The sequence below is a fragment of the Hemiscyllium ocellatum genome, unplaced genomic scaffold (assembly GCF_020745735.1).
Source record: "Hemiscyllium ocellatum isolate sHemOce1 unplaced genomic scaffold, sHemOce1.pat.X.cur. scaffold_1046_pat_ctg1, whole genome shotgun sequence".
Lineage (NCBI taxonomy): Eukaryota > Metazoa > Chordata > Chondrichthyes > Orectolobiformes > Hemiscylliidae > Hemiscyllium > Hemiscyllium ocellatum.
This window is the reverse complement of record NW_026867657.1, coordinates 81,259-99,305: the sequence shown is the minus strand read 5'-3', so window position 1 is coordinate 99,305 and position 18,047 is coordinate 81,259. Positions and strand designations below refer to the sequence as shown.

General features: G+C 52.8%; 1 protein-coding gene across 5 annotated transcripts in view; it reads right to left on the bottom strand.

Moving 5' to 3' along the window:
• Positions 1–18,047, bottom strand: part of ppox (protoporphyrinogen oxidase) — a 44,449-nt gene that overhangs the window by 15,586 nt on the left and 10,816 nt on the right. For all 5 annotated transcript variants that reach the window (XM_060822535.1, XM_060822534.1, XM_060822533.1 and 2 more), the window contains 2 exons: positions 17,179–17,313; positions 8,346–8,461 (listed from right to left, as the gene is read on the bottom strand). In XM_060822535.1, coding sequence (XP_060678518.1) covers positions 8,346–8,461; positions 17,179–17,313 — 251 coding nt within the window. The remainder of the gene's footprint in view (positions 1–8,345; positions 8,462–17,178; positions 17,314–18,047) is intronic.

Genomic DNA, 18,047 nt, shown 5'->3' with positions numbered 1-18,047 from the left:
ACCACCACCTCTCACCGCCCAGCCAATCACTGCCAGCAGAATGCCTTCAATCATTGTTCAACCAATCACCATGTCTCATCGCCCAGCCAATCATGTCCAGCCAATCACCCACAATCACTGTTCAGCCAATCACCAGCTCTCATCACCCAGCCAATCACCATCTCTCATCACCCAGCCAATCATGTCCAGCCAATCACTGGATCTCTCTGTCCAGCCAATTACCCTCAATCACTGTTCAGCCAATCACCATCTCTCATCACCCAGCCAATCATGTCCAGCCAATCACTGGATCTCTCTGTCCAGCCAATTACCCTCAATCACTGTTCAGCCAATCACCATCTCTCATCGCCCAGCCAATCATGTCCAGCCAATTACTAGGTTTCTCTGTCCAGCCAATCACTGGATCTCTCTGTCCAGCCAATTACCCTCAATCACTGTTCAGCCAATCACCATCTCTCATCTCCCAGCCAATCACGTCGAGTTAATTCCCCTCAATCACTGTTCAGCCAGTCACCGTCTCTAATCACCCAATCATGTCCAGCCAATCGCTAGCTCTCTCTGTCCAACCAATCACCCTCAGTGTTCAGCCAATCACCATCTCTCATCGCCCAGCCAATCAACTTCAGCCAATTACCCTCAATCACTGTTCAGCCAATCCCCATCTCTCATTGCCCAGCCAATCATGTTCAGCCAATTACCCTCAATCACTGTTCAGCCAATCACCATCTCTCATCGGCCAGCCAATCAAGTTCAGCCAATTACCCTCAATCACTGTTCAGCCAATCCCCATCTCTCATTGCCCAGCCAATCATGTCCAGCCAATTACCCTCAATCACTGTTCAGCCAATCCCCATCTCTCATTGCCCAGCCAATCATGTTCAGCCCATTACCCTCAATCATGTTCAGCCAATCCCCATCTCTCATCGCCCAGCCAATCATGTTCAGCCAATCACCACCTCTCAACACCCAGCCAATTACCCTTAGTCACTGTTCAGCCAATCATGTTCAGCCGATTCCCCTCAGTCACTGTCCAGCCAATCACCAGCTCTCATTGGCCAGCCAATTACCCTCAGTCACTGTCCAGCCAATCACCACCTCTCATTGGCCAGCCGATTCCCCTCAGTCACTGTCCAGCCAATCACCAGCTCTCATTGGCCAGCCGATTCCCCTCAGTCACTGTCCAGCCAATCACCAGCTCTCACTGGCCAGCCAATTCCCCTCAGTCACTGTCCAGCCAATCACCAGCTCTCACTGGCCAGCCGAGTGTGAAGTAAGAGTGTGTATTTCCCTAAGCATCCCCGTTTTCGGGGACATGGTGGCTGGGCAGGACAGGATCTGAAGTGAGTCGGAGCCCAAGATGGGGAACCTCCTTGGAGGCTCTGGGACAGACGCTACCTCACCGGTGTGACCTTGAACCAACCGCGTCCGATCAACGGCAACAGGCCGGTCTCCAATCGGACTCCCGGTGGAGTCAGCGATCTGCTGCTGGCCCTGAACCGGAGGGGGGGGGGGACACGGGTCGGGATTCAGGGGCTGGTTCCCACCCACTCCTCCTCCTGTTGACGCTCCCCTTGCCCCCTGGGCTCTTGAGGGATGGTTGGTTTCGTTGTGGATGCTTCCTCTCGAGTTTAGCCGGGGTAAGACGCACTCCGCTGCTTGACAGTGGAGACACCATATTTATTATCGAGGGGAGGGGGATGTTCAGAGTCCGTTCTATGAGGCCTTCCCTCCTGGTTAGTACTGGGGGAGCGGAGAGAGCCAGTGCCCGGCCCGCGGGATGGTGTGAACACAGCTGACTGACCATCAGCAGCACCGGTCTGAGAGGCCACTGCAGCGTCTGTCTCACCAGGAGACTCTGTGCCGGCATCGTCGGCAGGGTTTCCCTCAAGGTTTCTTCTGCACTGTCCACGTCTTTGGTGCACATGGGAAGTCCGCTCCCACCGAGCTCGGGGTCTCAATCGGGCACTTTGTACATCCTCGTGAGTTGCAGCGTGCGTTTGATTTATTTATTTATTGTCGCGTACGCTTCAAAGATGCAGGGACAAAGATACACCCCAATCCCAGGACCAAAAAGAGAGGTTACTGAGAGAGGAGTTCGTCTTCTGTTCAAATTCGGGTCTCCCGTACAGTTCCAGGGTTTCTGCAAGGTGTGCCGGTACTCAAGGAGCTGCCGACGCGGTCAGGAGTCCAGGCTCCGGGCCTACCACAGTCAGGAGGCCCCTCTCTGGGTACCACCACCGCCAAGAGTCCAGGCTCCGGGCCTACCACAGTCAGGAGGCCCCCGTCCGGGTACCACCACCGCCAAGAGTCCAGGCTCCGGGCCTACCACAGTCAGGAGGCTCCTGTCCGGGTATCACTACTGCCAAGAGTCCAGGCTCCGGGCCTACCACAACCAGGAGTCCCCTCTCTGGGTACCACCACAGCCAAGAGTCCAGGCTCCGGGCCTACCACAACCAGGAGTCCCCTCTCTGAGTACCACCACTGCTAAGAGTCCAGGCTCCGGGCCTACTGCAGCCTGGGGTCTCCTTTCACTGCCCATGTAACATGGTGAGCTACGAGGTGAGTTTGATTTGACTGCCCCGTGTGACACTATGAGCTGTGGGGCTGACGATCTTCATACCGAGCTCCATGTCACCCTTCACAACCACCTGACGAAGGAGCAGCGCTCCGAAAGCTAGTGCTTTCCTATTGGAAAGATATTGTGAAACTTGGAAGGGTTCAGAAAAGATTTACAAGGATGTTGCCAGGGTTGGAGGGTCTGAGCTACAGGGAGAGGCTGAACAGGCTGGGGCTGTTTTCCCTGGAGCGTCGGAGGCTGAGGGGTGACCTTATAGAGGTTTATAAAATCATGAGGGACATGATAGGATAAATAGACAAAGTCTTTTCCCTGGGGTGGGGGAGTCCAGAACTAGAGGGGCATAGGTTTAGGGTGAGAGGGGAAAGATATAAAAGGGACCTCAGGGGCAACTTTTTCCCCCAGAGGGTGGTACGTGTATGGAATGAGCTGCCAGAGGAAGTGGTGGAGGCTGGTACAATTACAGCATTTAAGAGGTATCTGGATGGGTTTATGAATAGGAAGGGTTTGGGGGGATATGGGCCGGGTGCTGGCAGGTGGGACTAGATTGGGTTGGGATATCTGGGTCAGCATGGACAGGTTGGGCCGAAGGGTCTGTTTCCCGTGCTGTACATCTCTGTGACTGTAACCTGGTGTTGTGTGTTTTTTTTTAACTTTGCACTTCCAGCAAAAGTTTGGTTTACAATTGAAAAAAAAACCCAAGGTCAGTGTGTCCTTGTGGAACCTGTGAAGGCAGCTGAACGCTCAATCCCCTGGCGTTCACGGGGAGATATTGACATTATTGGGTTCACGGCGGGGCAGATAAACATCCAAAATCCACAAGCTCGGATTTCAGTTCAGAGGAATCGAGGAACAGCCTATTTACTTTGAATCCAATCCCGAAACACAGCAGGGGTGGGGGTTACAACTGAAGACGGTTTCCGCTCTGGCAGCAAAGGAGGTTGCTATGGGAAACGTGTCACCTCAGGCAGAAGGTTTCAGTGTCGGGGGTTTGGGTTCGAGGGCTGCAGGTTACTCTGGAAGGTTTAAGCTCTCTGATCTGGGAAACGTTCCACGTCAGCAGACCCAGAAAGGACTCGTGCTGCTGCGGAGCCGCTGTTAGACTGGGGTCCACAAAGCTAAAACTCACACCACACCAGGTTCCAGTCCCGACAGGTCTATTTGGAAGCGCTAGCTTTCGGAGCGCTGCTCCTTCACCAGGGGGTTGTGGAGAATAAGATCGGAAGACAGAATTTAGAGCGAAAAGACGACAGTGTGATGTAACTGAAATGATATCTTGAAAAAGGCCTGGATTGTTTGTGAAGTCTCTCATCTTTTAGAATGACCGTGTTGGTTTCAGTTCATCCACACATAAATCGCAGAACGTTTTCTTAAAAAGTTACATTCTGAAGTGAATTGGTGTCATGTCGGCCCAGATAATGCTTTCAAACTGAACCAGTTTTGTTCTGGGGCTTTGAGATCTTTCTGCCCGTCGTTTGTACCTAAGCCTGTTCTGTTTTCCTGACTCGCACCATCAGCTTCGGTCCCCGGTCAGAGGAGAGGGCAGCGGGCGGAATGGAGGACGTAGCTTCTTCCGGTGACCGGGAGACGGTGACGGTGAGGGGGGAGTGTCCTCCCGGTGATGGGAGACGGCAGCAGTGGGGGGGGGGGGGGGGGGGAAGAGTGTCCTCCCGGTGACGGTGAGGGGGTGGGGAGTGTCCTCCCGGTAACATGGAGATAGTGACGGTGAGGGGGGAGTGTCCTCCCGGTGACGGTGAGGGGGGAGTGTCCTCCCGGTGACGGGGAGAAGATGACGGTGAGGGGGGAGTGTCCTCCCGGTGACGGTGGCAGTGAGGGGGGAGCGTCCTCCTGGTGACGGTGACAGTGAGGGGGGAGTGTCCTCCCGGTGACGGTGACAGTGAGGGGGGAGTGTCCTCCCGGTGACGGGGAGATGGTGACGGTGAGGGGGGAGTGTCCTCCCGGTGACGGTGACAGTGGGGGGGGGGAAGTGTCCTCCCGGTGACGGGGAGATGGTGACGGTGAGGGGGGAGTGTCCTCCCGGTGACGGTGACAGTGGGGGGGGGGGGGGGAAGTGTCCTCCCGGTGACGGGGAGACGGTGACAGTGAGGGGGGAGTGTCCTCCCGGTGACGGGGAGATGGTGACGGTGAGGGGGGAGTGTCCTCCCGGTGACGGTGACAGTGAGGGGGGAGTGTCCTCCCGGTGACGGTGAGGGGGGAGTGTCCTCCCGGTGACGGTGAGGGGAGAGTGTCCTCCCGGTGACAGGGAGACGGTGACAGTGTGGAGGGAGTGTCCTCCCGGTGACAGGGTGACGGTGAGGGGGGAGTGTCCTCCCGGTGACGGGGTGACGGTGACGGTGAGGGAGGAGTGTCCTCCCGGTGACAGGGAGATGGTGACAGTGTGGAGGAGGTGTCCTCCCGGTGACAGGGTGACGGTGAGGGGGGAGCGTCCTCCCGGTGACAGGGAGATGGTGACAGTGTGGAGGGAGTGTCCTCCCGGTGACAGGGTGACGGTGAGGGGGGAGTGTCCTCCCGGTGACGGGGAGACGGTGACGGTGAGGGGGGAGCGTCCTCCCAGTGACGGGGTGACGGTGAGGGGGGACCGTCCTCCCAGTGACGGGGTGACGGTGAGGGGGGAGTGTCCTCCCGGTGACGGGGGGGTGACGGTGACAGTGAGGGGGGAGTGTCCTCCCGGTGACGGGGAGACGGTGACGGTGAGGGGGGAGTGTCCTCCCGGTGACAGGGAGACGGTGACAGTGTGGAGGGAGTGTCCTCCCGGTGACAGGGTGACGGTGAGGGGGGAGTGTCCTCCCGGTGACGGGGTGACGGTGACAGTGAGGGGGGAGTGTCCTCCCGGTGACAGGGTGACGGTGAGGGGGGAGTGTCCTCCCGGTGACGGGGTGACGGTGACAGTGAGGGGGGAGTGTCCTCCCGGTGACGGTGACAGTGAGGGGGTGGGGGGGGAGTGTCCTCCCGGTGACGGTGAGGGGGGGCGTGCCCTCCCGGTGACGGTGACAGTGAGGGGGAGTGTCCTCCCGGTGACGGTGAGGGGGGAGTGTCCTCCCGGTGACAGGGAGACGGTGACAGTGAGGGGGGAGTGTCCTCCCGGTGACAGGGTGACGGTGAGGGGGGAGTGTCCTCCCGGTGACAGGGTGACGGTGAGGGGGGAGTGTCCTCCCGGTGACGGGGAGACGGTGAGGGGGGAGCGTCCTCCCAGTGACAGGGTGACAGTGTGGAGGGCGTGTCCTCCCGGTGACGGGGAGACGGTGACGGTGAGGGGGGAAGTGTCCTCCCGGTGACGGGGAGATGGTGACGGTGAGGGGGAAGTGTCCTCCCGGTGACGGGGAGACGGTGACGGTGAGGGGGGGGAAGTGTCCTCCCGGTGACGGGGAGACGGTGACGGTGAGGGGGTGGGGAGTGTCCTCCCGGTGACGGGGAGACGGTGACGGTGAGGGGGGCGTGTCCTCCCGGTGACGGGGAGACGGTGACGGTGAGGGGGAAGTGTCCTCCCGGTAACGCAGAGATGGTGACGGTGAGGGGGTGGGGAGTGTCCTCCCAGTGACGGGGAGACGGTGACGGTGAGGGGGGAGTGTCCTCCCGGTGACGGGGAGACGGTGACAGTGAGGGGGGAGCGTCCTCCCGGCGATCGGGGTGGGCAGCAGCGGGCTTTTCAAGATGGCGTCGTTGGCAAGGTGACACCTGCGGCCAAAGCGGGACTCCTGGCCCGGCGGCCTGGTCTGGTAGTGGAGCCGGGGAGCCGTGGTTGGGTGGGGTTGGGTGTGGCTTCAACATCGTGGGCAGAGAGGTGGCGTCTGAAGCGAGGCGGCTCCTACGTCAGTCGTTCTGGCTCAGGGAAAGATGGTGGGCGTCTCCCTTGGGGCCAGGGGTGGGCACGGGCCCCATCAAAAAGAACTTGTCACTTCTCTCTCTCTTTTCTTTCATTTATTCCCGTAACTTCTTCCCTTTTCTAATTCCCTCTTCATTTCCGAAGAAAACGCTCCTGGTTATCCGTGCCGTTTGTAGGTAGGATGTCACTGACCGGAAACCTTTAACTGGGCGCTGTTTCAGTCCGTATGACAATAAAGTTGATTCAATTCGACGTCAGGCCGCAGCCTCGAGCGAACGCGACTCAGTCACTGAGCAGCCCTTCGTCTGATTGGGACGATACAATCGGAACCGTACACCAGGCCAGGTCCCAGTCTGAAACGGGACCAGAACCAGGGCCACTAGCAGTTGGGATCAATGACAAGACTCAATCAGAACAAGTAGGCTTCCAGTCCCAGTTGAGAGTCCCCCCCCTTAAAACCTTGTTAAGGGGGACCAGAACGGACTGGGACGAAAGCCATTCGACCAACCCCCTGTCCAAAAACATTGTTGGAAAGGCAAACTTTCAGAGAAGCTTCGAATCCAGCGCAGTCCATCAAAGAGTCCAGTAATACTGATAGAGATGTACAGCCCGGAAACAGACCCTTCGGTCCAACTCATCCATGCTGACCCAGATATCCCAACCCAATCTAGTCCCACCTGCCAGCACCCGGCCCATATCCCTCCAAACCCTTCCTATTCATAAACCCATCCAGATGCCTCTTAAATGCTGTCATTGTACCAGCCTCCACCACTTCCTCTGGCAGCTCATTCCATACACGTACCACCCTCTGGGTGAAAACATTGCCCCTTAGGTCTCTTTTATATCTTTCCCCTCTCCCCCTAAACCTATGCCCCTCTAGTTCTGGACTCCCCCACCCCAGGGGAAAAGACTTTGTCTATTTATCCTATCCATGCCCCTCATGATTTTATAAACCTCTATAAGGTCACCCCTCAGCCTCCGACGCTCCAGGGAAAACAGCCCCAGGCTATCCCTGTAGCTCAGACCCTCCAGCCCCTGTAATCTAGAAAAGGGTTAAATGGCTGCAGTCCAATTGGCAGGATCATCAGGCTGCTGTGTTCATACAGAGAGAGAGAACCGGCGGTGAGTTACACAGAGGGGCACCGAAGCACAGTGCCTCACAGTAACTTCAGCCACTGTGCCACACTGTTGGCATCACAGTGTATGGCAACCCAGCTGTCCAGCCAACTGAGCAGATTGGGCAGAAGGTTGAACAGTGATGATGAACGCCATGGTGGTGGGATTGAGGAGGAAGTGCGAGATTAGCACTCGGGCTGGATGCTGGGGGCGGGTTTGGCTGTATACAGGGGTCAGGGTTAAGCAGGGTTGGGGTACAGGGGTCAGGGTTAAGGTGGGTGGGTGGGTGGGGGGATACAGGGGTCAGGGTTAAGGTGGGTGGGTGGGTGGGGGGATACAGGGGTCAGGGTTAAGGTGGGTGGGTGGGTGGGGGGATACAGGGGTCAGGGTTAAGGTGGGTGGGTGGGGGGATAGAGGGGTCAGGGTTAAGCTGGGTGGGGGGATAGAGGGGTCAGGGTTAAGCTGGGTGGGTGGGTGGGGGATAGAGGGGTCAGGGTTAAGCTGGGTGGGTGGGTGGGGGATACAGGGGTCAGGGTTAAGCAGGGTGGGTGGGTGGGGGGATACAGGGGTCAGGGTTAGGGTGGGGAGGTGGGTGGGGGGATACATGGGTCAGGGTTAAGGTGGGGGGGTGGGTGGGGGGATACAGGGGTCAGGGTTAAGGTGGGGGGGTGGGTGGGGGGATACAGGGGTCAGGGTTAAGCTGGGGGGGTGGGGTTGGTGTTGGTGGGGGGATACAGGGGTCAGGGTTAAGCTGGGTGGGTGGACGCTGGGACAATGGTTCCTCCGGACGTCCGCCCACCAGTGACTCACCTCAGGCCTGACGGTAATTTGCACAGCTTCCCCCCAACAAACAGGTATCGGTTCTTGGAAGCCACGTGACGGTAGGTCACAGGGAGAACTTCATTCTCCAAACCCAGCTCCGACACCTGGAGAAGGATCGGGAAAGGAATTAGATCCCAGTCTGTAACTCCCTCCCGGGGTATCTGTTATTCTGTATATAACCCACCCTGAACCCCTCGATTAGATCTCAGCCTGTAACTCCCTCCCGGGGTATCTGTTATTCTGTATATGACCCACCCTGAACCCCTCGATTAGATTCCAGTCTGTAACTCACTCCCGGGGTATCTGTTATTCTGTATATAACCCACCCTGAACCCCTCGATTAGATTCCATTCTGTAACTCACTCCTGGGGTATCTGTTATTCTGTATATAACCCACCCTGAACCCCTCCATTAGATCCCATTCTGTAACTCACTCCCGGGGTATCTGTTATTCTGTATATAACCCACCCTGAACCCCTCGATTAGATTCCAGTCTGTGACTCACTCCCGGGGTATCTGTTATTCTGTATATAACCCACCCCGAACCCCTCGATTAGATCCCAGTCTGTAACTCACTCCCGGGGTATCTGTTATTCTGTATATAACCCACCCCGAACCCTTCGATTAGATCCCAGTCTGTAACTCACTCCCGGGGTATCTGTTATTCTGTATATAACCCACCCTGAACCCCTCGATTAGATTCCAGTCTGTAACTCACTCCCAGGGTATCTGTTATTCTGTATATAACCCACCCTGAACCCCTCGATTAGATCCCAGTCTGTAACTCACTCCTGGGGTATCTGTTATTCTGTATATAACCCACCCTGAACCCCTCGGTTAGATTCCAGTGTTAAGTCATGCCATGTTCCAGGCCAGAGCCTCTCAAACTATTTTAAGAAGGCAGCCTCAACCCTAACGTTTTCTGATGTTAAAGACAGCTGTGAAGGCCATATTCCCGGGGTGAGAGAGCTGGTCAAACCACTCGGCTTTAAGCTAAACCGAATTTATTCAAACACTACATTTGAAATATGAGCAAAAGAAAACAGAATTTAAAATCGCTTTAACGATTTGAAAACCCAACCGACTCGATATAGCCACTTTACTGAGGGGCTGTCCCAATTCCCACAACATCCCAGAAACACATCCCAGAAAGGCAAATTCAAACTCCGGTTCTAACGGGCAGGAGAGATTTCAGAGAGAAGGCCAGTCAGGAATCATCTGCTGAAGCATGGAACCTTTCTCTGGACTGCAGCAGCTGCTCACCGTTACAGCTCAAACCAAACTGGAATAAACCGGAACTGAGCATCTCCCTGCCATTGTTAATGTGGACATATCAACACCTCTGCTCTTACAACCCCTACTGGAAAATAAATAAGGATCAAATCACCTTCTTCAATGACAGAATCATCACACCACCCCCTTCAAAAAATAAAGAGCCATCAGTATACACAGATGACTTCATTTTAAACTCCTTCGGCTTGCTCTGTTACACACACTAACTATCTGTAACTTTGCAAACATGCACTACCAGATTCAGTTTCAGTCGGTTCATTCCTGCCTCGAAATGCGTTTGTGTTTTCATCCAAGTTTCCACAACACATCGGCAAGATAATCCGAGGGTTCGATCGGGTGGACAGGGAGAGCCTTTTCCCCCCGATGGCGATGGCTAGCACGAGGGGACACAGCTTTAGATTGCGGGGGTGATAGATACAGGACAGATGTCAGAGGTATTGTCTTTACTCAGAGAGTAGGAGGGGCGTGGAACGCACTGCCTGCAACAGGAGTAGAATCGCCAACTTTCAGGGCATTTAAATGGGCATTGGATAGGCACATGGACGAGAATGGAATAGTGTAGGTTCGATGGGCTTCAGGTTGGTTCCACAGGTCAGCACAACATCGAGGGGCTGAAGGGCCTGTACTGCACCGGAATGTTCCGTGTTCTGATTGCCTCATCCTGTCACTTGCGCCTTTGTTAAGTTGAATGGCTGTGGTACGAAGCTCCCTCGAAACGGTCTAGAATTGTTGTCCTTAAATTTCTCCAAAGCACGTTAAGGTGTGTGTTCAAGGAAGACAATTGTCTCAGACACGTTCCTGGTGACAGCAGTGTTGAAATCTTGTTACACCAACACCAGGCGGAAGGTTTCCTTCCCAACTTGTCGAACATTTCCACTGCCGAATGTTCAACTTCCTTGGAGGAATACCCGGGAGGCCTTGTCTATCTCCTCGTCGTCCTCTTGTCAGGGCACCCCTGTCCCTCCCAGCGATAGCCACCTTGCGTGGCTTTGTGTCATCTGGCTCACACCGGGGCAGGGGTTAACACAGCGTTCAGGCTGTCACATTCCTTCTGACAGTCCGCTATCCACTGGAACCCTCCTGCTTTTCTTCAGTAATTCAGTGCGGCCACACCGCTGAAATTCGGTCTGAATTTCCAATAAAACCCAGCCAATCCTTGGAAGTGTAGTACTGCTCTCTTCGTCGATGGTATGGGAAACTCCCCAATCACTTCTGCAGTCACACTCCGTGGGCGCATCTGTTCATGTCTGATAACACGGCCCAGCAACATGACTTCGAGTCACAGAGATGTACAGCGCGGAAACAGACCCTTCGGCCCAACTCGTCCATGCCGACCAGATATCCCAACCCAATCTAGTCCCACCTGCCAGCACCCGGCCCATATCCCCCCCAAACCCTTCCTATTCACATACCCATCCAGATGCCTCTTAAATGCTGTAATTGTACCAGCCTCCACCACTTCCTCTGGCAGCTCATTCCATACACGTACCACCCTCTGGGGGTAACAATTGCCCCTTAGATCCCTTTTATATCTTTCCCCTCTCACCCTAAACCTATGCCCCTCTAGTTCTAGTCTCCCCCAGCCCAGGGAAAAAAAAAATTGCCTATTTATCCTATCCATGCCCCTCATAATTTTATAAACCTCTATAAGGTCACCCCTCAGCCTCCGACGCTCCAGGGAAAACAGCCCCAGCCTGTTCAGCCTCTCCCTGTAGCTCAAACCCTCCAACCCTGGCAACATCCTTGTAAATCTTTGGCAAATTCACTCTTAGCCAGGGTTATCACCAAGCCTGCCTCCAGACGTCAACTGAACAAGAGCAATAAATGCCGCAAATGTCCCTTCCCCGTGAGACCCAAGGTCACCACGCCATCGACTTATACCACACAACTGGTCCGTCTTTGAAATGTGGCGGGCGCGGTTTTCATTCCTAATGGCACGACTTTCAATCGATACGGTCCAGTCGGCGTTACCAAAGCCAAAATTGGTCTTTACCCTGTTGCATTTAAGTACCTGCCAGTATCCTCTGAGTACGTATGTTGCTTGTCCCATCTTCTCAATACCGTCTTCCAAAGGGGCAATCAGACATGAACCAGACTTTGTAACTGCACTGACTTTGCAACAGTCCGACACCTAACAGCTGGGTACCATTTGGAAAACGGCGCACAGTTCTGGTCGCCACATTACCAAAAGGATGTGGACGCTTTGGAGAGGGTGCGGAAGTGTTTACCAGGTATGGGCGGCGCTAGCTATGAAGAGAGGTTGAGTAGATGAGGCTTATTTTCATTAGAAAGACGGAGGTAATCATGAGAGGTATGGACAGGGTGGATAGCAAGAAGGTTCTTTCCAAGAGTGGGGGTCTCAGCTACGAGTTCAAGGTGAGAGGCGAAAAGTTTAAGGGAGATATGCGTGGAAAGCTCTTTACGCAGAGGGTGGTGGGTACCTGGAACGCGTTGCCAGTGCTGGTGGTAGAGGCGGGTACGATGGGTGTCACTGAAGACAGATACATGAATGGGCAGGGAGCAGAGGCATACAGATCCTGAGAAAATAGGCGACGGATTTAGATTGAGGATCTGGATTGGCGCAGGCCGGGAGGGCTGAAGGGCCTGTAATGTTGTTTGGTCTTTGTTCTGGGTTTTAGCACCATGACTATGAGTGAGCTCCAGTCACTGCAACTCACTTTGATTCTGCCATTCTTGGTGCATGCATCCAACCTCTTTGAACCAGTCCCAACTTCAGAGGGATAAGTCTATAAGGATGTTGCTTCATTGGAACAGCATTTCCTCTATCTACATTATGCATAATTAGGTTAGTACTTCCCAGCTTATTTCCATTTCTCTCCCCATGAGATAGCAATAACTCTTTAAGGTCATTTAGATGTCCCTTTGAAAGGTAACTCAATAATCTACCCTAATTTTTGACAACTTAGTCATAGAGATGTACAGCATGGAAACAGACCTTTCGGTCCAACCCGTCCCATGTTGACCAGATATCCCTATCCAATCTAGTCCCACCTGCCAGCACCCGGCCCATATCCCCCAAACCCTTCCTAGTCATATACCCATCCAAATGCCTCTTAAATGCTGTAATTGTACCAGCCTCCACCACTTCCTCTGGCAGCTCATTCCATACACGTACCACCCTCTGGGGGAAAAAGTTGCCCCTTAGGTCTCTTTTATATCTTTCCCCTCTCACCCTAAACCTATGCCCCTCTAGTTCTGGGCTCCTTGACTCCAGGGAAAGGACTTTGTCTTTTTACCCTATCCATGCCCCTCATGATTTTATAAACCTCTATAAGGTCACCCCTCAGCCTCCGACGCTCCAGGGAAAACAGCCCCAGCCTGTTCAGCCTCTCCCTGTTGCTCTGACCCTCCAACCCTGGCAACATCCTTGTAAATCTTTTCTGAACCCTTTCAAGGTTCACAACATCTTTCCGATAGGAAGGAGACCAGAACTGCACCCAATATTCCAGTAGTGGCCTCATTGTCCAATGTAATTTGAGGAATGTCTAATTCAGAATCTGCTGAACTCAGTTCTTCCCTCTGTGTTGGAATCAGTGACACATTCTCCCTCTTACTTTCCTTCCCTTAATGATCCAGTATTGACCATGTCTGAGGCAAAGAGTAACACATCATCAGTTCCCTCCGGGAGAAAGAGTTCATCTTCATCTCTGTCTCAAATAGGTTCCTTCTTGCTTAGACTCTCCCACCAGGGGAACCAACCTTCCTGGCAAGCCTCCTGACAATCCCGAATGCTTCAGTCACGTCATCTGACATTTTCCTGAACTCCAATCTGGCCCAATCAACTCAAAAAGAAAATCACTTTCACACCCGGGACCAGCCCAGTGAACTTTCCTGGACCTCCTCCATTGCCAGTATCTCTTTCCTCAGGAAATTGTTCACAATACTTTGTTACTAATTGGGATTTCCTTATTGTCTGGCAGCACTGATTCGTCACTCCCACATCCAGTCCACATGTTACATAGTGCGGCCAAAACTACCATTACTAATGTCTTGTCTAATGTTAGCAGGAGCTCCCTATTTTTACCCTTTGTAATAAAGCTCAACACTATCGGAAGGATGTTGTGAAACTTGAAAGGGTTCGGAAAAGATTTACAAGGATGTTGCCAGGGTTGGAGGGTCTGAGCTACAGGGAGAGGCTGAACAGGCTGGGGCTGTTTTCCCTGGAGCATCGGAGGCTGAGGGCTAACCTTATAGAGATTTATAAAATCATGAGGGGCATGGATAGGGTAAATAGGCAAAGTCTTTTCCCTGGGGTGGGGGAGTCCAGCACTAGAGGGGTATAGCTTTAGAGTGAGAGGGGAAAGCTATAAAAGAGACCTAAGGGGCAACGTTTTCACCCAGAGGGTGGTACGTGTATGGAATGAGCTGCCAGAGGAAGTGGTGGAGGCTGGTACAATTACAGCATTTAAGAGGCATCTGGATGGGTATATGAATAGGAAGGGTTTGGGGGGATATGGGCCGGGTGCTGGCAGGTGGGACTAGATTGGGTTGGGATATCTGGTCGGCATGGACGGGTTGGGCCGAAGGGTCTGTTTCCACGCTTTACATCTCTGTGACTCCATTTCATTTGCCTTCTCGGTTACCTGCTGAACACGTGCGCTAAGGTTTTGTGATTCATGCACGAGCAGCCCTGAAATCACCCGGCTGCTGTAACTTCCTGCAGTCTTTCTCCTTTCAAATAATATTCCGCTGCTGTGTTCTTCCTGCCAAAGTGCACAACCTCCCATGTTCCCACACTAAATTCCACCTGATACGTTTTTGCCCTGTCTGTAAAGGGAGGGAGAAAAGTGCCTGGCTGTGGTTTCAACCAATCCAAGTGAAGGGTGACCTCAGCTAATACAGGAATTGAACCCGCACTGTACGCATCCCTTTCGGCCCAACCCATCTCCATGCCGACCAGATATCCCAACCCAATCTAGTCCCACCTGCCAGCACCCGGCCCATATCCCCCCAAACCCTTCCTATTCATATACCCATCCAGATGCCTCTTAAATGCTGTAATTGTACCAGCCTCCACCACTTCCTCTGGCAGCTCATTCCATACACGTACCACCCTCTGGGGGAAAACGTTGCCCCTTAGGTCCCTTTTATATCTTTCCCCTCTCACCCTAAACCTATGCCCCTCTAGTTCTGGACTTCCCTACCCCAGGGGAAAAGACCTTGTCTATTTACCCTATCCATGCCCCTCATGATTTTATAAACCTCTATAAGGTCACCCCTCAGCCTCCGACGCTCCAGGGAAAACAGCCCCAGCCTGTTCAGCCTCTCCCTGTAGCTCAGACCCTCCAACCCTGGCAACATCCTTGTAAATCTTTTCTGAACCCTTTCACGTTTCACAACATCTTTCCGATAGGAAGGAGACCAGAATTGCACGCAATATTCCAACAGTGGCCTAACCAATGTCCTGTACAGCCGCAACATGACCTCCCAACTCCTGTACTCAATACTCTGACCAATAAAGGAAAGCATACCAAACGCTGCCTTCACTATCGATCTTGCCGTTTTAACTCTCGGATCTTCCACATGAGTTCTCACGACCTCGGGAAGTGAATTTTTGAACTCCTCATTCCTCTTGGAGTGAACTCCCCTGTCCAAGTGCTGAGTCCTCAAGTTCAAACTCTCTCTCTCTCTTTCTTCCTTTCTGCTCTCTCTCTCTGCTAGGACCCTCCTCTCCTTTTCTTCTTCTCCTGCTGAGGTGATTCCCTCCTGCTCGGCCGATTTGTTCCTTTCCTTTATCCCTCTGCTTTTAATCATAATTCACATTGTTTCATTTCTTTTCCTCTCGCTGCGAATTCAACTGAATTGTGGCCGATTCTGGTGGCGATCCCTGCATACTTAGGGGCCGAGCTATTCCCGGATTTATCTCTCCCTTTCCTCCCTCCAAATTTAGCTGGTCTGCCAATACCATCACCCAGAGAGTGGTGGCTGTGTGGAATGCTCTGCCCCAGAGGGCAGTGGAGGCCCAGTCTCTGGATTCATTTAGGAAAGAGTTGGATAGAGCTCTCAAGGATAGTGGGATCAAGGGGTTATGGGGATAAGGCAGGGACAGGATACTGATTAAGGATGATCAGCCATGATCATATTGAATGGTGGTGCAGGCTCGAAGGGCAGAATGGCCTACTCCCGCACCTATTGTCTATTTTCTTGGCCTTGCTCCCCTTTTGTAAATCATCCATTCTGCCCCCAGTAAACCCTCAGCGACAGAAAGAGCAATTACGATCCCAAGCAGTGTTTAAACCAACCGAATCCAACACCTTGAACAAAAGACACTAACAGCTACCACTCGCCTCCTTTGAGTCCAACAACTCGAATCCCAATTTGGAACGACAGAACAAATCCCGGCAAGAGCCCCCAATTTGTCGTTACGGACCAGACCAACATGTTTTAAGAAGGCAGCCTCAACCCTAACGTTTTCTGATGTTAAAGACAGCTGTGAAGGCCATATTCCCGGGGTGAGAGAGCTGGTCAAACCACTCGGCTTTAAGCTCAACCGAATTTCTTTAAACCCGCCAGTTGAAATATGAACAAAAGAAAACAGAATTTAAAATCACTTTAACGATTTGAAAACCCAACCGACTCGATATCGCTAAGGAGCTGTTCCAATTCCCACAACATCCCAGAAACACACCCCTTGGCGAAAGGCAAATTCAATCTCGGGTTCTAACGGGCAGGAGAGATTTCAGAGAGAGGTCCAGTCAGGAATCATCTGCTGAAGCATGGAACCTTTCTCTGGACTGCAGCAGCTGCTCACCGTTGCAGCTCAAACCAAACTGGAATAAACCGGAATTGAGCATCTCCCTGCCATTGTTAATGTGGACATATCAGCACCTCTGCCCTTACAACCCCTACTGGAAAATAAATAAGGATCGAGCAACCTTTTTAAAATAACAACAATGTCACACTCAATCCCGAGTATCTGTTATTCAGTATATAACCCACCCTGAACCCCTCGATTAGATTCCAGTCTGTAACTCACTCCCGGGGTATCTGTTATTCTGTATATAACCCACCCTGAACCCCTCGATTAGATTCCAGTCTGTAACTCACTCCCGGGGTATCTGTTATTCTGTATATAACCGACCCTGAACCCCTCGATTAGATTCCAGTCTGTAACTCACTCCCGGGGTATCTGTTATTCTGTATATAACCCACCCTGAACCCCTCGATTAGATTCCAGTCTGTAACTCACTCCCGGGGTATCTGTTATTCTGTATATAGCCCACCCCAAACCCCTCGATTAGATTCCAGTCTGTAACTCACTCCCGGGGTATCTGTTATTCTGTATATAACCGACCCTGAACCCCTTGATTAGATTCCAGTCTGTAACTCACTCCCGGGGTATCTGTTATTCTGTATATAACCCACCCTGAACCCCTCGATTAGATTCCAGTCTGTAACTCACTCCCGGGGTATCTGTTATTCTGTATATAACCCACCCTGAACCCCTCACCCCCGGGGTATTTGTTAGTGAATTTGTAAACCTCTCCGTGAACACGTGTTCCCTCACCAGTTGGAGTGTGTTCTTTCCCACGGTCCCAGCGGGCCGGACCCCTCTCGGTCCATGCTCGAATATGGCCCCATCCTGGGTCCGCGTTGTTTGTAGCCAACCTCCGATGTGACCACTTGCTTCCAACAAGGTGACCTGGAGACAGAGAGATGTAAACAGCGCTCGGAGGTCATGTCAATTCTCCAGGATGTTGGTGAGGCCTCCTCTGCAGTACAGTATTCTGATCGCCCTGTTATAGGAAGTTTATGGGGTAATTTAGCATGGTCAAATCACCCTAACCTGCACATCCCTGAGCACTATGGGTAATTTAGCATGGTCAAATCACCCTAACCTACACATCCCTGAACACTATGGGGTAATTTAGCGTAACGGGATGTGCAAGTTTGGGTGGATTGGCCATGCTAAATTACCCCATAGTGTTCAGGGATGTGTAGGTTAGGGTGGGTTGGCCATGCTAAATTACCCCATAGTGTTCAGGGATGTGTAGGTTAGAGTGGATTGGCCATGCTAAATTACCCCATAGTGTTCAGGGATGTGTAGGTTAGGGTGGGTTGGCCATGCTAAATTACCCCATAGTGTTCAGGGATGTGTAGGTTAGAGTGGATTGGCCATGCTAAATTACCCCATAGTGTTCAGGGATGTGTAGGTTAGGGTGGATTGGCCATGCTAAATTACCCCATAGTGTTCAGGGATGTGTAGGTTAGGGTGGATTGGCCATGCTAAATTACCCATAGTGCTCAGGGATGTGTAGGTTTGGCAAGTTAGTCAGGAGTAAAGGTCGAGTAACAGGTTAGGGGAACGGTTCTGGTTGGGGTACTCTTCGGAGGGTTGATGTGGTCTCGTTGGGCCTGATTCCAAAGTGTAGGCAT